This window comes from Diceros bicornis, chromosome 1 (assembly GCF_020826845.1).
Source record: "Diceros bicornis minor isolate mBicDic1 chromosome 1, mDicBic1.mat.cur, whole genome shotgun sequence".
NCBI lineage: Eukaryota > Metazoa > Chordata > Mammalia > Perissodactyla > Rhinocerotidae > Diceros > Diceros bicornis.
Genome location: NC_080740.1, coordinates 51043891 through 51061750, shown reverse-complemented (window position 1 = coordinate 51061750; position 17860 = coordinate 51043891). Strand labels below are relative to the sequence as shown.

The 17860-nt window shown below is 34.5% G+C and overlaps 1 protein-coding gene across 2 annotated transcripts in view; it reads left to right on the top strand.

Annotated features, from left to right (window-relative positions):
- FNIP1 (folliculin interacting protein 1) overlaps positions 1-17860 on the top strand; it is a 133708-nt gene that overhangs the window by 79112 nt on the left and 36736 nt on the right. Inside the window, exons 7-11 of one of the 2 annotated variants that reach the window (XM_058540007.1) lie at positions 3126-3209; positions 4431-4502; positions 7197-7332; positions 9425-9626; positions 13247-13332. In XM_058540007.1, the coding sequence (XP_058395990.1) occupies positions 3126-3209; positions 4431-4502; positions 7197-7332; positions 9425-9626; positions 13247-13332 (580 nt within the window). The remainder of the gene's footprint in view (positions 1-3125; positions 3210-4430; positions 4503-7196; positions 7333-9424; positions 9627-13246; positions 13333-17860) is intronic. The other variant, XM_058540016.1, reaches the window with a different exon arrangement.

Sequence of the window (17860 nt, the reverse complement as noted above, 5' to 3'; positions counted from 1 at the left end):
GTTTCTAAAATTTCTGGTCATTTGTTTTATCCTAGAAAGCTCAATTAAGTTGCTGCTGACCATATTTCTAGTGCGTAAAGAAATGTAGTGTGTTAGAGAGTGGACAGCAGTTAGAATAGGATAAATATTTGTCTCGTTCCCTGTTTAGTGAGAATTTTTATTTGTAAGTTATTTTAATAAACATGTATTAGTTAATGTACTAGGAGAAAACAGTTTTTTCTTCAAACTTGAACAGTACAACATTATATTATTTTTTATAATTCACGTTCATTCAAATGAGCAATTATTAAGCACCTACTGTGGGCTAGTTTCAGTGTCAGGCATGTACTTTAGAAAGTGTGTGTATTTTATAGAAAACTAAAAGTTCTGCTTTTTCGTAACTCACGTATTAATTATTTCATTGGTTTTAATAAAGTAAAAATGTGACAAGGAAATAATCTTTTTTCTTTATAATTTGACACTTTTCAAAGCTCAAGGGGCTTATTGAAAGCTATTTATTTTAATAATATGAGTCCATTATCACTTACAAAGATAAATTACACTATAGATGCTAGATAAATTCATTTTCTCTGTTTTAATATAGAACAGCAAATTAATCTGTTTAATAAAGTACAGAATTTAAATAACGAATGGCTTTTAGTTGCACATTCTTAATTGTGAATCAAGCATATTTGAGCACCATTTCTTATTTTCTTTAAATTTCCAATTAATCGACAAATACTTATCAAGCACCTATAATATGCCAAGTACTCTACTAGACCCTGAGGATACAGTGAGGAAGTAGACACAGTTCCTGCTTCAGTTGATTTATAGTTAGTGGGAATCAGACAAGTAATACAACAATTACAGTATACTGTAGTTGATTCTTGGATAGGATTAAGAGTATGGTGTGATAGAAATGAGGAGGAGCTCCTTATTCAGTCCTGGAGAGTCAGGGAAAGCTTCCTTGAAGAAGTGAGGCCTAAGCTTTGAAGGATTAACCTGATGGTTGGGAAAAGAAATGTTCTATGAAATAGCAATAGCATGTGCACAGACCTAGGAGCAAGAGATCATAGACTATGGAAAAAAATGTGAATAAATCAGTATGGATGAAGCATAGAATAGGAGTAAAGGAAGTGAAAAGAAATAAAGAAGTAGGCAAGAGCCAGATCACGAAGGACACAGTGGGCCACAGTGAGGAATTTGGACTTAGGCTTTGAGCCGTTGGGTACCCCACTGTAAGCAGTGGTTCTCAGACTTTTTGGTCTCAGGACCCCTTTACACACTTAGAAATTATTGAGGACCACAGAGAACTTTTGTTTCTGTTGGTTACATTTATTGATATATACTATATTAGAAATTAAAACTGAGAAAATTTTAAAGTATTTATTTAGCAATTCATTAAAAAATAACACCAATAACCCCTGTCATGTTAATATAGATAACATATGTTTTGAAATAACTATTTTCTAAGACAAAAATAAAATTTGATGAGAAAAGTGGCGTTGTTTTACATTTTTGAATCTCCTTAATGTCTGCCTTAATATAAGACAGCTGGATTCTCGTATCTGCTTCTGCATTCAGTCTCTTGTGATATCTTGTTTTGGTTGAAGCGTATTAAAATCCAGTCTCACACAGATACATTATTGGAAAAGGAAAGTCCTCACAGACTCCCTGAAAGGGTTGCAGGGACCCCCCAGGGGTCTTTGTACCTCATGTTAAGAACTACTGAGCTATAGAATTAGATATGTGGAGAGAAGGTAGAAGAGTTTTGACTGTGTTTGAATGTTGATGGAAAAGAAGGTTATAAGAAGCATGAGGTTAAGAGGTAGAGGTGATACTTGGTAAAGTAAGGTTTTTGAAGGTCCTGGCTGACATAGAAGAATTAGCTTTGAAAGGGAAGAAGGGAAGGACCTCTCAGGTTTTTTCACTAAATAAATCCCTACACATAGTAAGGCTTGAATAATGTTACCTGTTATTGCTTAGGCAGGAAGGAGGCAAGGATGGGTGAGAATTTTATCAAGTTTGGAGATAGACTGGTAGGAAAAGGAGAGTTACCATCTGGAGAATTCTGTGTGTGTATACACATCTGCGCTTGATTCTGCATGCAGTAGGAGACAAAATCATATGCTGACAGTAAGGAAGAGGGGGGTAGGGAAGGAGTTGAAAGAGAGTGGATAAGTTTTGAAGTAACTAGGGAGAATTGAAGAGCTGGACAATGAAAGATTGCTGTACATGCACTATAATTATAGACGTTCTTGTTATAGGAAAGTATCTATTAGCAATTTGAAAAATATATTTTTAATTTTTTAAAACAGAACGCCCCCTATTCTGTTCTAGGTAAACCTCCTAGGTAGCTATTTAGGCCATCTTGATTAAGCATAACTGACAGGTAACCCACCCGCTTGCTTCCAGGCTGAGATGTTGCCCTTTTTGGGTCTTCAGACTCTGTTATCTTCTCTTGGCGAGTATGTGGCAGCCACTTTCCTTGGACAGATGGGAACCTGGCCCTGATGGGCTGCATTGGCATTCCTGCTTCTATAGTGGCTGACTCCTGGTCTAGGAACTTTGGTTTCTTCCATTACTTTATAACTTATCTCTAGATTAGAAAAACAAATTTTCATACTTATTTGTCAGTAGATCCCTTTTGTGTATTTGCTCTTTGTTGTATGTTGTGTTCTGTTTTCTCAGCCAAACGCTTAGGTGGTTTTCTCCTTACTGCAGTTGCAGGAAAATACTGTAATCTTAAAACTGACTTTTTAAAAGATAAATTTCTTTAGCAAATGTCGAATTATATGGATAACATTACTGTGCTTTTTTGAAACTTTAAAAACATAGTTTTAGATTAGAAAGAATTGAAGATTTAAAATAATTTTACCTTGTAGAAAGCTTATTTTTATTATTATAGACAGATTTATTAGTAAATAGGCATGAAATTGTTGTTTGACATAAGCCATGATGACCAGAGGGAAACCCTCCTGTTTCAAAAAAGGGAAGCCAGCTTGAATTATTCTTACTTAGTTTAAAAGTTTCCATCCATATCTATTGGTCTGCTTTTGTGCACCTTAGCTCACCCTTTATTCCTGACCTATTGTGGCTTCTCTAACAGCCCTCTTTCATATGTATTTTACATTTTTGCCATGTAGGTCTTTCACAGTTCTGCAGCCCCAGGCGGGCATTCTCTGAACAGGGTCCGCTCCGCCTGATCAGGAGCGCCTCTTTCTTTGCAGGTTTGCGATGTGCTGTGTGGGTAGACTAGTTGATGTGCCCCAGAGGCTAAAATCTGTAGTTAAGCTGTGGAAACAAGAGAGTAGATAAATGCAATTGGAGAAGAGTGGTTAAGAAAACATTGCTTAGGAAGTGTAAGAACTTAATTCCTTTCTATTGCATATGTTCTTAAAGTTTCCATAAACTTTTATCAGTGGAAATAACATTTCCATGAAATTTCAGTTTGTCATTTCTTGTCTCATTATGTAATAATGATTTTAACTTTAGAATCCTAAACCAAATTTTAGTATGAACATTATTTCTTATAACATCAGTTGGAATTTCTAATGTGACACTGTCTTGTTTCCATGGCTGAGTAGCTTTTGTATCATAGTTCACCAATTGCAGAAAATATCCTGTCTTATTATTATTGTACAATTTGTGATCTTCACTATTCCATAAAACGATTTCTCTTGGAGCTAAGATTTAGATGAACAAGCATTGTTATATTGCTTTGTAAAAGGCATCCATATGAGTATATTTGTTTATATGATTAAATTGATGATTGTAGAGTGTGTTCATGCTTCTGTATCCAGGAAATTGTATCCAACGTCTTGTTTTAATTAATATTTATTTTCCTTACAAATATGATATATGAACAATACGTATTTATTATAGAAAATTTGGAAAATACAAAAAATAGGCAAAAAATACATATTAGCCATCTTGTCAGCCAGAAATAACTTCTCTCTCTCTCTTTTTTTTTTTTTTAACAAAATTGGGATCATACTATTCAAACAATTTTCTTAAAATTTTTATTACGGAGAATTTTGAAACATATGTTGATATAGGCAGAACAGTAGAGTGAACCATCATATACCCATCACTGAGCCTTAGCAACCATCGTTCTTACTGTTCAGTAGCTTGCTTTTTTTTTTATTTAATAGTATATTGTAGATATCTTCCTATGTCATTGAATATGCTTCTAAAATACTTATTTTAGTCACTCCTTGCTTCCTTAGATATTGTATCATAGATCATTTTCATATTATCTGTCAAATCTGATAGATCTCAAAGCTTGTTCAACTGAATAATAGCTCTCGGTGTTGGGTTTGTGCCATGCTATTGAAAAAAATAAAGGAATGCAATGAGATGAGCATGATTTAGTTTGCGCTGTAAAAGGAACAACGTCAATCTGAATAGCAATATATTTTATAACTGACGGTTTTGCTCTTGATTTACAGTTCACAGCAACCCGATGGACATGCCTGGAAGAGAGCTGAATGAGGACAGAGACAGTGGCATAGCACGCTCTGGTAATGCCAAGTTCATGTTTTTTAATAATACAGTTTTTTATGAGATCACTGTTTGCTGACACTGATTTTCTTTTTTATCTTTGCCTTTATCATCCAATTTTATGTACACAGTTGTTAGTGTTGATATTAGCCTTAAGAGAATTGTACAGCAGAGAGAAATATTTTATATTTAAAAATTTTCACGTTTACTATTAAATGTGCCTGGTGGAGCATGGCCTGAACAAATGCACAGTGGGTTAGGCTTAGTCAGTACAAGAAAAAAAGTATTGCTCAAGAGATTTCTTAGATAGCATAGTAGAAAAAACAGATTTGCTTGTATCTGCTTGCTCTTAACTAGAGTTTAAATTGTCAGATTGTCTCTTGCTCAGAGAAGCTTAGGCATTTTGAACCAGTGTTACACAAATTTCTTTCAAATATGGACTCTTCCAAAATTTGTCTAAGCAAGTTTTATTGAAACATGCTAGGGGTAAAAAAAAAAGAAAAGCTCAGATTCTACCCTTAAGGAGCACAGAGTCTACTGAGAGAACAGTCAGGAAAATCATGTGTCATAGTTCATTGTGTGATGTGTTCTGTGATAGACCTGTACAAAGAGGTTCAGAGAAAGGGCACCTAACTTAGCCTGGACAAGGGACAAGGCGCCAGTAGTGCTTTACAGAGGGGTAATACTTGAGTTATGTCTTGAGAAATAAATAGGAGTTACACAGGCGAAGGCATGGAATAAGGGCATTCCGGTTAAAAGGAAAAGTATTTGTCAGGGCCCAGAGATCAGTGTATGCAAAAAGAGGAGTGATCTTAGGCTTGAATTATTGTTGGGTATGAGAAACTTTATCCACTGTGGTTATCCATATGTGTTGTCACATTGTATGACTCTGCTATCCAAATTGTTTGATTCAGTTTTGAGTATAGACAGGAAGTCCACACTTAGCATCTGTTGTAATCCCAGGTATGCATTAGAATAACAAGTTTCAAAAAATCTTTTCGGGTGTCTGAAATCTACTCCCAAAGACTCTGATTTAGCCTAGAGAAAGGTTTAGGCATCTATATTTGAGAAACAAAACAAAGGAAAAGCTCAGTGCCTGATTCTGGTGGACAGGTAGAGTTGAGAACCACTACTGTAATATAAAAAGTCTGCGTCTTTCAAATAATCTCACCCTTCTTTTCTAATTGAGTTTGTTGTTTTTGTTCTTAGGAATTAATCAAGAGTATATTTCTCTTAATGCCCTGTGCTTCTGTATAATCGAGATTTAGTTTTCACTTCTGTGGCAGGAATTTAATTCTCATTATTTTATCCAAGATTTCAGAGGTGATAAATTAATGTCTCTATACTTCATATTCTTCAACTATAAATTGAAAGGCCTGCCTAGATTGATCTGTAAGTCTTCTTCAGCCATTAAGTTCACATATGCCATTTAAGTTAATTGTGCATTTGCTTCTTTTTCTAGTAGGGGTATTTTTAATACCAGAATTTAGTAAAATATAGCTCTTCCAAATTTTGAGTAGCATTTGAGTTTTCACTGAAGCCATACCCAGATTAGTTATACATGCTCAATCTTAGACTACAAAGTTTTACAGTACTAATTGATAAAATACAGTCTTTTCAAGAAAGTAGTTTAGAATTAATTCGCTGGTGGCACAGATGTTTGCATGGCATATAAAGCTCTCCCCTTTATCATTTGTCAGAGAAAATTCAAATGAACAGATCTTCTTAATGACAGTCTCTTAATTTTCAGTCCTCATGTCCAAATAATATATCATCTGGCATGTACCTTTTTATAGATGATAATAATACTTCCCTATTTTTGATTACTTTAATTTTCAGTATGTGGTTATAATCATGAAGCTGGAAATCTAAAATATAATCATGAAGCTGGAAATCTAAAATATTGCTAAACAAAAACAAGCCTTTGATGTCTTTTCTGCTCCGGATTCAGTGGGGAGAAGGAGAGGATCCCTAGCCCAAGGAAAAATGAAGGGTTGTAGCTTTTGACACCCAGGCAAGAAACAGCTTTTGGATTACAGAGAAGGGGTTTTGGGAAGCAAAAAATTCCCACAGTTAGGGAATTGCAGCAGTTATAATGAGCGTGCACTGTCTGTTGGAATGTGTCTGTCACCCCTTAGAATGCTCTAGAGAGCAATCTATAGGATTTACTTTTTTGAAGCTTAGGCAGTATAGTCATGACTCTTATTAAAAGTGGCCAAGCATTCAGAGGCTTGACTACCTGTGCACAAGCAATCCACGAGTACTTTTAAATGACGTCTTTAAGTGACATTCCAACGCTTATTTTCAAATATACCTTTTCTTCTTAAAATACAACTGCTGCGTTAAAGTTGAATCATATCATATTTCCTTTAATTTAAGGACTAAGGATTCAGCTAAGCTAGGGGACAGTCTCTTGGCCAAAAGGATAATACTTTTGTTTCCAAGTAGCATTTCCTTCTGGTGTAGGAGTAGGGGTAAGGATGTCAAAAGGGGATTATCTCAGAGTCTGTTGCCAACACGCTGTTAATATTCGATTTTTCTCTTCTGGGACCTTGCTCCAACAATGTTATTTATTTAAATGGAAATTTTAGAGGCCTATGAAGCAAAATGGAAAGTTGGAGTCACCACTCTTAAATCTGTTAAAAAGGAATTTTTCCTTATACTTAGTGATTATTGACTTACACATTATACTTGTTCTTATTCTGACTTGACAGCATCTCTCAGCAGCTTGCTTATTACACCGTTTCCCTCCCCAAACTCCTCACTTACCCGAAGTTGTGCCAGCAGCTACCAGCGACGTTGGCGACGCAGCCAAACAACAAGTTTGGAGAATGGGGTATTTCCCAGATGGTACGTTGGAACCTTCAGTTTATAACAAGATTGAATAGTTCCTTAAACACAATTTTATAGGTTTTTTTTAGAACCTGGACTTGTGTTTTGTGCATTTTAAGTCTGGAACTGGAAACTTTTTAAATGTATTACATCTTTTTTTATTTTGATAAGTTATGCATAATATAAAATTTACCATTTTAACCATTATTAGGTGTAGAGTTCAGTGGCACTAAGTAGCTTCACATTGTTGTACAACCATCATCACCATTCATGTCCAGAACTTTTTTATCTCCCCAAACTGAAACTCTGTACCTGTTAATTAATAATTCACCATTCCTTCCTCACCTTAGCCCCTGGCAACCACCTTTCTGTTTTATGTCTCTATGAATTTGACTGCTCTAGATAGCTCATATCATACTATATTTGTTCTTTTTTGTCACTTAGCTTATGCTTAAAGTTCATGTTGTAGCATGTATCAGAATTTTGTTCCTTTTTATAGATGAATAATATTCCATTTTATGTGTATACCACATTTTGTTTATCCATTTATCTGTTGATGAACTTTGGGTTGCTTCCACCTTTTAGCTATTAGTGAATAATACTGATATGAACATGGGTGTACAAATACCTGTTCGAGTCTCTTCTTTCAGTTCTTTTGCATATACACCCAGAAGTGGAATTGCCAGATCATATGGTAATTCTGTGTTTAAGTTTTTGAGGAGTTACCATTCTGTTTTCCACAGTGGCTGCACCATTTTACATTCCCACCAGAAATGCACAAGAGTTCTAATTTCTCCACATCCTCACCAATAGTTATTTTCTGTTTTTTCGATAATAGCCATCCTAATAAGTGTGAGGTGGTATCTCATTGTGGTTTTGATTTGCATTTCTGTAATGGCTGGTGATGTTGAACATGTTTTCATGTGCTTATTGGCCATGTGTATGTCTTCTTTGGAGAAATATCTATTCAAGTGCTTTGCCTCTTTTTTAATTAGGTTGTTTGTTTTTTTGTTGTTGAGTTGTAGGAGTTCTTTATGTATTCTGGATATTAACCCCTTATCAGATATGTGGTTTGCAAATATTTTCTCCAGTTCCATGGGTTGTCTTTTCATTCTGTTTATAGTGTCCTTTGAAGCACAACAGTTTTTAATTTTTGTGTAGTCCAATTTATTTTTTCTTTTGTTGCTTGTGCCTTTGTTGTCATATCCAAGAAATCATTGTGAAATTCAATGTCATGAGCTTTTACCCCATGTTTTCTTCTAAGAGTTTTATAGTTTTAACTCTTCTGTTTAGCTCTTTGATCCATGTACTGCATGTTTGTGGGGGTTTTGTTTTTGTTTTTGTTTTTTGCTGAAGAAGATTCACTCTGAGCTAACATCCGTTGCCAATCTTCCTTTTTTTTTTGCCTCAGGAAGATTAGCCCTGAGCTAATGTCTGTGCCAGTCTTCCTCTATTTTGTGTGTGCGTCACTGCCACAGCATGGCTGATGAGTGGTGTAGGTCCGTGCCCGGGATCCAAACCCAGGCCGCTGAAGCAGAGTGCACCAAACTTAACCACTAGGCCACAGGCCCAACGTATTGCATGTTTTGATATTTCAATCTTTCATGTTTCTATTTTGGCAAGTTAATTTATTCTTGAATGATCTTTTTTTAGTCTGTGTTAAGTACAGTTATAGATAATGAATCTTCTTGTTTTCTCCTTTCCTCGCTCTCTTTATTCTTTCATCTTTGATTTTACCCCTGAGTCAAAAGGAGAGACAAGGAGATCTTAGAACAGTGAACAGATTGTATCAGACACGTATTATAAACCTTAAAATTCAGGCATTTTTTTAGGTCAGTTATGAATTGGGATTATCTACATTTTTAGTGAATTTTTATTGAACAAAAATGTTCCCAATCTGACTCTCTATTAAAATTTCTTATAAAATTAAGAGCATGATGGAATAGCCAGTATTCATTCTCAAAGAGATATAAAACTGATATGAATTTTTAGATTTACTTGATAAAACAGCAGAGGAACTTTAGCTTGTGTACCTTTAATTAGCAAGGAGACTGAATTGTGAATTTAATTATTTTTCTATTTTTAAAATAAAAATACATTTATTTTTAAGGTCTGTAGAAGAAAGCTTTAATCTGTCAGATGAAAGCTGTGGCCCTAACCCAGGAATTGTGAGGAAAAAGAAGATTGCAATTGGGGTAATCTTTTCATTGTCCAAAGATGAAGATGAAAACAACAAATTTAATGAATTCTTTTTTTCACATTTTCCTCTGTTTGAAAGCCACATGAACAAATTAAAGAGTGCAATAGAACAGGTAAGCACAGTCATATTTTTGGTTTGTTTATAGACTTTGTTTTCCTTTGAATCTTATTCTCCTGATTAAGCATTATGTTTATTTGGCAGAAAAATTAACAGCGCTGTGCAGGTGCCCTACAAAGTGCTCTGGGAGATGCAAAATAGATTTCAGTTCTTTTTAAGGAGCTTACTGCCTAATAACAGATCTAAGGTCATTTATCCATTCATTCAATAAATAAAAATTGAGGGCCTGTAAGTTGTTTCAGCAACTGAAGATAAAGATGGGGAAAAAAGCAACACTCCTGATCTCATGGGACAGCAAATAAAAAAATGAATATGTAAGATTTTGGATGGTAATAAGTTCTGTGGAGAAAATTAAAACAGAGAAAGTTTTATAAGGAATGCTGGATGGAACCATTGCTAATTTTTATAGGCTAGTCAGGAAGACTCCTGATAAATGACGTGTGGTCCAGACATATGGAGGAAGTAAGCTACAACTGTCTGAGAGAAGAATGTTCCAGATAGGGGCAAAGGCCCTGTGTTAGGAATGAGCTTGAGGCTTGAGCAACAGTAAGGAGACCAAAGTGGCTGGGTTAGAAGTAAGACCAGATTATGTAGGACCTCATAGGATACCATTGTAACAACATTAGCATTTACTCTTAAGAAAGATGGGAAACCATTGGAGGATTTTGAGTGGAAGAATGACATCAGTTATGAGGATTGCTCTTAATTCTGGTGGAGAATAGATTTCTAGGGGCAAAGGTGGATGTTGTGGGACCAGTTAGGATGCTGATGCAATAATCCAGGTGAGAGATGGTGCCTACTCAAACCAATTTAGTGATGAAATTGGTGAGAAGTGGTTAAGTTTTGGATGTATTTTGAAAATAGAGCTGATGCGATTAGCTAATGGACTGAATTGGGGTGTACGAGAAAAAGAACAGTAGAGACTGACTCGAGATTTTTCACTTGAACAGTAAGAAGAATGGAGTTGCCAATACCTTAGTGGGAAAGACTACAGATAGAACAGGTTTGGTGGAGGAAGATCAGGAGTTTGAGTTGCCTCCTGGACAGTGCAAGTGGCTATATGAATCTAGAGTTTAGAGGAAAGATCCAGGCTGAACAGTCACCAGTGTATAGATGGTGTTTAAAGCCATGAAATTGATTGAGGGAGAGGAGAGGAGAGGAGATCCTAGGGCTGATTTGTGGAGTATGTCAGTAGTTAAAATTTGAGGAGTTGAGAAGGAACCAACAGAGGAGACTGAGTTTTGGCCATTCAAGTTGGAGGAAAAACAAGAGTACTTTTTTGGGGGAGCCAAGTGAAGAGAGTGTTTTAAGAAGGTAGGAGTGATAAATTGTGTCAAATGCTGCTGATAGTGTATATAATGAATTTATGTAAAGTAAGAGAATTGTGAATACAAGATGAAACATAAAGGTAAGTAAAAAAGAACGACAAGCAAGTTTTTTAGGAGTTCATGGGAAAGAAAAATGACTTCCTCTTGGGAAGATGTTTCATTTGGACTGCATCTTAAAGGATGTGTAGGATTTTTAAGACATAAAGCTTTGCCATCCAGGCCTTTTCTGTGCATGTTGTACTTCTCCTTGGTTGGGACTGTGCTGCCTCCATATTGTTTTAATTTTGTGCCTATTTTAAAAAACTCAGCATTGTAACATATACATTTCTCATGTCATTATAAATTGTTCTTAAATATGTTTTAGTGGCTTTCCTCAGTGGAAGTAATGCTTTTTCGATTAGGCCATTTCTACTTTTTCAGAATTATAGCTATATTATAGTTAACATCTTGGTGAATTTTCCAGATTATTTTTTAGAAGAGATTTCCAGAAGTCAAACTAATGAGTCAGTGAGTATAACTAAAGTTCTTAATCCCTGTGACGGTATACAGAGGGGAAAGGATACAAAGAGGAATAGTGAGTGGTAAGGCTGACAGAGTTAATGGGGACCAGATCACAAAGAATCTAGAGTGCTTGCAAGAAGATTTAACTTTGTTTTTGAGACTGTCACTAAATTGTACTTTAGGAAGATTAATTTAGCAGTGTGTTTAAAAGAGACTAGAATAAGAAGCTAGAGATAAGAAGACCAATTGGAATGGTCTAGAAAGCAGAGGATGCATTTCAGTAACTCAGCAGTGACTGAGCATCATCTGCCTCTATAGAAGACACTGATGTTACTTACATTAATTCTATCAAAGACAAGTAGATCGTTAGCAATAGTTGTTTACTGAACAAATGAGTAAAGGCCAGTTTCACTTACTTTTTCAGAAGTTAGATACTGGTGACATTTTCTTCAGTTGGCTGCTGTCCGTTTTTGTAGTCTTGTTGCCCAAGTCAGTACACACAATATTTAGCTGTGGCTGAACTGACATTTTGAGTTACTGGGAAAAATGTTTAAAGCTTGTGTAAAACTTAAAATATTCAGGCACTATAGAACTCATTAAAGATTACTTTTTAAATGTTTTAATGCTTTGACCATTCTATAAACTGAAGTATACATTGCAGTACTTACAGTTGTCTGTATATTTGTTCAAGTTTAACATCCTCATTTCCTATTAAAGATAAAGCTGAATGAATGAATACTTTTATATAAATGAATAGAGCTTAATTTTAGAAGTTCTATAGTTGTTAATGATATAGTAAACACTGGACTGTCCAAAGAAGTTATATTCTAGGGCTGTTTTCCAAACTATCATTTATTTATTTATTTTTTTTTAATGAAAAGCCATGGATTTTTTTTCTGGGAACCTTGGAAATTATTTTGAAGTCTTTGCTGCCTTTTGAGATCTATAATGTAATTTAAAAATTTTATTGCTTTTAAATTTAGAAAAGAATACTGCTCAATTCTAGCTAGGGAATATTCACTTCTTTATAAATTGAGAGTCTCTCAAAAGTTTGTAAAAACGTAAAGTTTCACTTTTACCCTGTGAAGCTTTTGGATGTATGTGAACATGATTTCTGGCCTGAAGTAGTATGACCTTCCCTTAAATAGAAGTTAAAAAAAATTTTTTTTAATAATTGGTAATTACATAAGTAATGTAGAAGTCCATTCTCTTTGAAAAAGTCTTAAAAATTACAAATTTTTTTTTGGCAGCCATATCCTAATCCTGATCCCCTTTTTGGCTGCCTAAAGCAAGGCTTCTCGACCTTGGCTAACTATATTTTTAAGGAAGCAAATATTACTCATAACTTGAGATATCTTTCAATAGAATCTTTATATTTTAGATTTTAAATAAAAGATTTACTTAACAGAACCATTATCTGTGAAATATTAGAGAAAACCATGAGCTGTTGTTACTGGGTTATCATTGTGTCTTGTTGTGTTTGGGGGGAAAAACGTAGTTTTATGTAATCCAGAAACTGTCAACATCAGTTTCTTTGTGTGTTAACACTCTGTGGTTTGACAGTTACAATAAGAGATTTAACATTTGAAAAATTTGAATTTTGTTATAATCGTTAATGACCCAAGTCGCAAAGAAGAAAGCCACTCCAATATGTGTGCCTCTTTGTATCTTTCTAGATAAGAATGGTGGTAAGAGTGTTGTGGAAATATGTGACTTTGTCTTTCACTTTTTTTTTCATATTTTGCCCATGTTCAATATAAGAATTAACTATTTGATTGCTTTCAAGGCTATGAAAATGAGCCGGAGATCAGCTGATGCCAGTCAGAGGAGTTTGGCATATAATCGAATAGTTGATGCCCTAAATGAATTCAGGTACATATTCTCCAGCTTTTCATAATATTGAGTTGTTTTGCAGTGTACACAGGAAGATTTCTTTATTTTCTTTAACTTATTCTAATAAAATTTAATTCTTTATATTTCTTCGTCCCATACTCAAATAAGAGTGTAATTCAGTAGGCCATCAGCTCCTACATTATTAAGTATCAAATGTACTTGGAATTTAAGCACATTTGGGAGCCATCAGTGGTATGGCTTTTGGTATTGGACCATTAGACAAACAAATATGAGCAGAAGAGACTCTTGTTTCAGCAGAAATGTGCTTGTCCTGTCTTGGACTCCTAGATGTAAGGACTGGTAAGTGTTATTTAACCAGTGATAGTAATCAGACGTTCTTGCATATATGGAATACAAAGATACATGGAAATAGGGAATGTGAACTTGATGTTCCTAATAATTCTGTTGCTTGATCCTTTCTCTAGATATGGCACAGTGAATAGTCTTTCTTCTGCCAGTGTGTTCCGGTACAAACAAAGCTTGTGCCTGGAGCTCAACAGCTGCTGTAACTGCGCTCTAATTATGCCAGGCAAACATATTGCATATGAACTTATGTTGGGAATCACACTAAGTGACTGATGTGTCTCTCTCAAAGAGATTGAGTTCAGATCTACTCAATCCTCTCAGTCTTTCCTCCTTTAGATTGAAGAGATAGTATATCCCATAGGGTGAGAACTCAGACTTTAGTATCTGACAGACAGACCTGTGTTCTAACCCTGGCTCTGCCTTTTACTACCCCTGCTGACCTTGGGCAGGTTCATTACCATTTTCGACACTTAGTTTTCCAGTTTAAACTCCGTAATTCAATTAGTAATAATCTAATAGATTGTTGTAAGGATAAAATGAGATAATGTATGTAAAGGACTTAGCAGAATGCCTGACATTAATAACACTACTATTTTCTATGATAGGTATAACCTACAGCAGTGCTTCTCAAACTTTAGTTATTCATGTCTCACGCTCACAATTTTGCCAAATCTTCATATCATCTATGCTGTTTTAATTCAATGTTTCTCTTTAAATTGATCCCCTTTTATACCTAAATGTATGTATTTCATTTGAAACATCATGCATCGTTATTCTAAGTGGGGAATCAATATCCTTTGCCATAATACGCAAGCTATAAAAATGAATGCATAATCATTAAAATTAGAAACATGTATCTTGGTACCACCTAAGGTTTATTATCACCAGTAGTCCATGTACCTTACTTTTAGAAAAACTGACCGCGTATTTGTTCATTGACGACTGTGTGGTCCCTTATTGGAGCAGAGATCTTCTGGATTGTTTGTTTAAATGTACTCTTACATTTGAAGTGAGAACCTGTTTTAGCTTGTGATATTGCAGGATTCCTATGGTGAAACTGTAGGCATGTCATATATACACCTTTTTTAATGCAGATGACTAAGGAGTGGTGTATTTAAATTTGACAATAAGAGAAAACCCATGTTTGTTTTCAACTTTGCTCCTTTTTTTTGCTTCATTTTTCTCGTACTGTGTTAAAGTAAACCACAGTGAAAGCAACACTGGTGTCCTTTTTTTTAACTTCTCTCAAAAGAAGAGACTTCATTGCCTGAGCAGTGTTCTAGGAACTTTGAATTTATGATAAAATAACTTATTTCCCTAAATAAAAGTTATGTATTATAGAAGAGTTCTGTATAATTTTTGAAATGGAATTACAGATAACCATTAAATAAAAATTGAATAGTAAAAATAACCTAAACTAATAGAATATTTTATCATGTTTTTAATTTATTTAAATTGAAAAACTTTACTTCATGGCTGTTGTTTAATAATCATCTACTGGACTTGATTATTGAGAAGGAGAAAATTTTCTACTCATTCATATTTTATTCACCATAATTTTTAGGATAAAAAACATTAAAAGTGTTTATAAACTTACTTTTTTGTGCAGTAAACTCAGTGGTTAGGAGAAATGTAGAGAGAAACACAGAGAATTAAATTTCAGCCTATATAAAACTTTTTTTGTTTTGGAGTGAAATAATTTGCACAGCTAAAAATTATATTAGAGGGGCCGGCCTGGTGGCACAAGCGGTTAGGTGCATACACTCCGCTGCGGCTGCCCGGGGTTCGCCGGTTCAGATCCCGATGCACCGCTTGTCAGGCCATGCTGTGGCGGCGTCCCATATAAAGTAGAGGAAGATGGGCGCGGATGTTAGCCCAGGACCAGTCTTCCTCAGCAAAAAAGAGGAGGATTGGCATTGGATGTTAGCTCAGGGCTGGTCCTCCTCACAAAAAAAATAAAATAAAATTAGAGCTGATGTTTCCGCCATATATTTATGTTAACATACTAATTTTAGGCCTTTCCTAAGTTATCAAATGAAGCATGCTAATAAATAATACAGTATTTTTCTTTAAATTTTTATTGTGGTTAAAAAACCACGTAACATTAAATTTAACCATTTTTAAGTGTACAGTTCAGTAGGATTAAGTATATTCACATTGTGTAACAAATCTCTAGAACTTTTTCATCTTGCAGCACTGAAACCATAGACACTAAACACTAATTCAATAATACAAATTAATCAATATATTTCTTTAATTCCTTGGCATCTTCACTCTTTATATATGAATTATATACAAAGTTATTCATAATTTTATTTGTTCATACCTACACCTTAAGAGTTCACATTACTACATTTTCAAGTACCATTCATGATTAAATCAAGACGTTATATAAATGTTTCTTATGGATGGAGTATAGGGGAAATAAGGTACATTTCAAGAGGGAATTTAGAACAAATTGAATGAGCTGACTTTGACTGATGTGCTGTGTACTTTATCTTCATAACTTCTCAACTAATGTAGACCTCTTTGTATTTTTCTAAAAGCTTTTATGTTAAAGCACAAAATTTGATGGTTTTATGAACATAAGATGATATAAATAATTTTAATGTCAGGGTATTTGCTTAAGATGAGAATTTCTTTAAGGTGTATTGTTTGATTCAAGAGGTAAATCATACTGAATTGCTTAAACCAGATGTTAATAGTTTAGCCTTGCATTAGATAAATTCCCTATCAGTTGATTTGATATTTTAGTAAGTGTTCTACAGTTAAAGAAAAAAAGGGCCACATTAGGCTCAAGATAAGGGTTTTTGTATTTTCTCAATGTTGAATGAAGTTATTGAGACTAGGTTAATTTTAGGTGACAGAACTCCTTCAGCCAGCACACATTTTATTTGGCTCCCCATGGTTTCTCAAATTATTACCATATTGCGTTAGTGTGTTATATTTGTTACAGTTAATGAACCAATATTGATACGTTATTATTAGCTCAAGTCCATAGTCTACATTAAATTCCACTCTTTGTGTTGTACAATTCTATGGGTTTTGACAAATACATAATGTCGTGTATTCACCGTTAGAGTATCAGACAGAATAGTTTCACCACCCTAAAAATCACATATTGTTTCACATATTCATTCATTCTCCCTTCCCACCAAACCCCTGGCAACCATTGGCCACTGATCTCTTTACTGTCTCTCTCTATAGTTTTGCCTACTCCAGAATGTCATATACTTGGAATCATATAGTATGCAGCCTTTTCAGACTGTGTTTCTTGATTCAGCAATATGCGTTGAAGAGTCTTCTGTGTCTTTTTGTGACATAATGGCTCATTTATTTTTAAAAAATCACTGAATAATATTCCATTGTGTGGATGTACTGCAGGTTTTTTTATCCATTCAACTACTGAAGGACGTCTTGATTGCTTGCAGTTTTTGGTGATTATGAATAAAGTTCATGTTTATTGTTATGAAATATTTAAAATGTTATAAAAGATTTCTCTAAAAATGTTTAGAGAAAAACATTCATGTGTGGGGTTTAGTGTGGACTTACGTTTTCAACTCAACTGGGTAAATACCTAGGAGCATGACTGCTGGATGTTCAAGGAAGACTGTTTTGCTTTGTAAGAAACTGTCTTCTAAAGTGACTATACCATTTTGCATTCCCACTAGCGATTAATGAGAGTTCCTGTTGTTCCATATTCTTGTCAGAATTTGATATTGTCAGTTTTTTTTCACTTCAGCCGTTCTAATAGATGTGTAACAGTGTCTCATTATTGTTTTAATTTACAGTTTCCTAGTAATGTATGATGTGAGCATCTTTCCAAATACTTATTTACGTATCTGTATATATTTTAGGGTGAGGCGTCTGTTCAGTTTTTTGCCCATTTTTAAATGGGCTTGTTGGTTTTCTTATTGTTGAGTTTTGGGTTTTTTGTATATTTTGGATATCAATCCTTTATCAGAGAAGTGTTTTGAAAATATTTTATTCTAGTCTGTGGCTTGTCTTTTCATTCTCCTAACAGTATTTTTCACAGAGCAGAGTTTTAAATTTTAATCAAGTCCAACTTAATTTTTTTTGTTTCCTGAATAGTGCTTTTGGTGTTATATCTAAAAGCTCATTACCAAACACAGGGTCATTTAGATTTTCTCCTGTGTTATCCTCTAGAAGTTTTGTAATTTTGCATTTACTTTTAAGTTTA